This window comes from Primulina eburnea, chromosome 1 (assembly GCF_022965805.1).
Source record: "Primulina eburnea isolate SZY01 chromosome 1, ASM2296580v1, whole genome shotgun sequence".
NCBI classification, from domain to species: domain Eukaryota; kingdom Viridiplantae; phylum Streptophyta; class Magnoliopsida; order Lamiales; family Gesneriaceae; genus Primulina; species Primulina eburnea.
Window position 1 is genome coordinate 7,112,461 of NC_133101.1, and position 3,101 is coordinate 7,115,561.

Sequence of the window (3,101 nt, forward strand, 5' to 3'; positions counted from 1 at the left end):
AATCTAATTAAAAATAATAATAACACAACACCACGTCTGTACAACTTTTATTAGTTTTAAAAAATTATATGTCTCGTTAGTGTCCTATAATTTATAAATTTTTTATGTCCCGCCTCTTAAGGCTCGCAGCCCCGTCTGTTAAATTTTTTTATTTTTTTATAATACTTTGATAACACAATAAAAATGTTCATATGAGACCATCTCATGGATCTTAATATGTGAAACGGGTCAACCCTATCGATATTCACAATAAAAAGTAATATTTTAATATAAAAAATAATATTTTTTGATGAATAACTTAAATAATAGATCTGTCTCACAAATATCACAAATATAACCTTTGAGAATATTTCACACCATTTTTTCCCGAAAATGTTTGATAAAGCAAAAATAAAAGAAGTGTATTCTGAAAAAAATAAAAATAAAATAAAAAACCTAAATTGAGGTGCTCGAGCAAACTGCAAACCCGACTGTGTGCCAGCAGCTTCGTTTCTACTCTGCACGGGGAAGAATCCCAGGCAACGTGCGCTGTGTTCTCCGTCGAATATCGTTCGATTGAGAGGTGAGTGATTCGAACCCGATTATGCTTCGTATTGGTCATGTTGATTTTGGTTTTATGGGACGATTTTCTCTTTGAATCTTTTAGGTAATTGTGACGGCTTTTTTAATTGATTGTATCACTTGTTTTCTGTTTGGTTCAGGTTTTCAATTTTATTGAGTTTCTGTGATTTGGAAATTTTATTGCAAAAAGGGTTTTTCTTATATCTTGTCGCCATGTCTGTCACGGCGGGGGTCAGCGATACTGTTATTACAATTAGGGACAAACTTAGGGGGAAAATTGGGCAGACTAAAGTGAAAAGATACTGGCCTGGAAAAGCTCCGGAGTGGGCAGATGACAATGATGAAGAGGGGGATATTCGAACGGGAAAGGCTGCTGCCCTTGAGAGGGCTTTTCCGAGTCATGAGGGTGCAGATATCGTGCGAAAGGATGATCCTAGGTTGCGGCGGTTGGCTGAGAGTAGGTTTGATAATCGTGATGAAGTGAGGGAAGATCATAGGCGGATAAGGCAGGCAGAGATTGTTTCAACAGCAGAGGAGGAGAACAGGAGGCAAGAACGATTGGATATGGAGGAGGATGATGAGGATGCGTTGGAGGAGAGGAGGAGGAGGATTAGGGAGAAGCTGTTGTTGAGGCAACAAGAGGAGGCAGCCCTTATGCCGGAGGAGGAAGAGGAAGAAGTGGAGGAAGAGGAGGAGGAGGAGTCTGAATACGAGACGGATTCGGAAGAGGAGATGATGGGTATTGCTATGGTAAAGCCTGTCTTTGTCCCAAAATCTGAAAGGGATACGATTGTGGAGCGTGAGAGGCTCGAGGCTGAAGAACGGGCGCTAGAGGAAGCGGTGAAGAAGAGGATAGACGAGAGGAAAAGGGAAACAAAGGAGATTGTGATAGAGAAAATCAGGGAGGATCAGGAGATTCAGAGGAATATTGATTTAGAAGCCAATATTGCTGATGTGGATACTGATGATGATGTCAATGAGGCAGAAGAATATGAGGCTTGGAAAGCTAGAGAGATTGCGAGAATAAAGAGGGACAGGGACATTAGAGAGGCAATGTTGAAGGAGAAGGAGGAGATTGAAAAGGTGAGAAACATGACAGAGGAGGAGAGGAGAGAGTGGGAGAGAAAGAATCCAAAACCTTCTGCAGCGCCAAAACAAAAATGGAGGTTCATGCAGAAATACTACCACAAAGGTGCATTCTTCCAAGCAGACCCTGACGATACTGGTGGAACTAGTGGCGCCAGCGATATTTATTCCCGTGATTTCTCTGCTCCAACTGGAGAGGACAAGATGAACAAGACCATATTGCCTAAAGTCATGCAGGTTAAGCACTTTGGTCGCAGTGGAAGGACGAAATGGTCTCATCTTGTGAATGAGGACACTACTGATTGGAATAATCCGTAAGTACTTATTCTTGCACGAGCATGCCATTTGGTTTTGAATGTTCTCAAATTTTTTGTTTGATGATTGTGATATTTTAACAGCATTCAGGATTAGGCGATTAGCTTTCATGGGTTGTTGGAGTCACAATTGACTTCCTTACAATTCATGAAATATACTCTAGAACATACAGTTTTTATAATATCGTATTAACTATAATTGACATATCAAGTTGTTATAGACTAAAGTCTAAGATTCGGGCATTGCTAATGCAAACAAGGCATTAAAATTTATTTTAGTACATATATGACTTGAAATAAGAATGTGACTTCATTAATTTGAGTGCCTGTTCGTACTCAACTGTCAAAGATTCAGTTCGATGTGGAGATGCATGGAAAACTTGTGTGATTCTTTGTTGACCATCGGACTCCTTTTTGGATTAGTTCTGTTAGTGACAAGAGGTCTTTTCAAATTGGGTACAAAACGAACTTGAGCTCTGCAAATCATAAATGTGTTTACAGAAGGCTCTGTCAGTGCTTTGGAAATCAAATGGCAGTTTATGTTCTCGATATCAAGGTTTGATTGTTGCGGATCTTTGCAACGTACTATAAGTCTTTCAAATCATGGAAAGTTGTTGAATCTGTGCCATTGCAAATAGAATTTGCCAACTAGTAAGAAACTTTGTTATTTTTGGAATTCATTGTGTGGGTTTGCTTGCTGAAAACTAGTCAGTAGTTCCGAAACAAGCAGTAAATATGAGCTGATGCTTTCTGAAAACTAGGTGGACCTACAATGACGCTCTTCGGACCAAGTATAATCAAAAAATGGCTGGAATGAACGCACCGATAGCAAAACCTAAAGGAAGCAAGAAACTGAAGGATTGGGAGACACGATGAGCTCTCCAAGTTTTGAGCATTTCCAGGGAAAGAAACCAGCGGTGTCTTTGATATTTAGACTCCTTTGCAAGTAACTTCATTTGATAAATCTTAGTTCATCAACAATTTGAATTATTTATACTTCGTCTGTGATGCTCTTGGAAAGAGTTGTGTGTTAGCTTATGAAATCATCATGAAAATTTGCTGCAGATCTCGCTATTTCCCCTTTGAGCCATTTAACATTATGTTACTATAATAATTCATAATGGATTTATGTTTTGATGA

General features: G+C 39.1%; 1 protein-coding gene across 1 annotated transcript; it reads left to right on the forward strand.

Moving 5' to 3' along the window:
• The first annotated feature begins 418 nt into the window (after window positions 1–418).
• On the forward strand, window positions 419–3,101 carry LOC140825381 (uncharacterized). Its single transcript, XM_073187133.1, has 3 exons — window positions 419–562; window positions 702–1,961; window positions 2,723–3,101. The coding sequence occupies exons 2-3, from the start codon at window positions 775–777 to the stop codon at window positions 2,835–2,837; spliced, it is 1,302 nt and encodes a 433-aa protein (XP_073043234.1). The 5' UTR covers window positions 419–562; window positions 702–774; the 3' UTR covers window positions 2,838–3,101.

Bases quoted from the DNA above. Each gene is read 5' to 3' on its own strand.
- LOC140825381 (XM_073187133.1), top strand. From the start codon at position 775: ATGTCTGTCACGGCGGGGGTCAGCGATACTGTTATTACAATTAGGGAC. The intron at 1,962-2,722 runs GTAAGTACTTAT...TCTGAAAACTAG, and splicing joins ACTACTGATTGGAATAATCC to GTGGACCTACAATGACGCTC.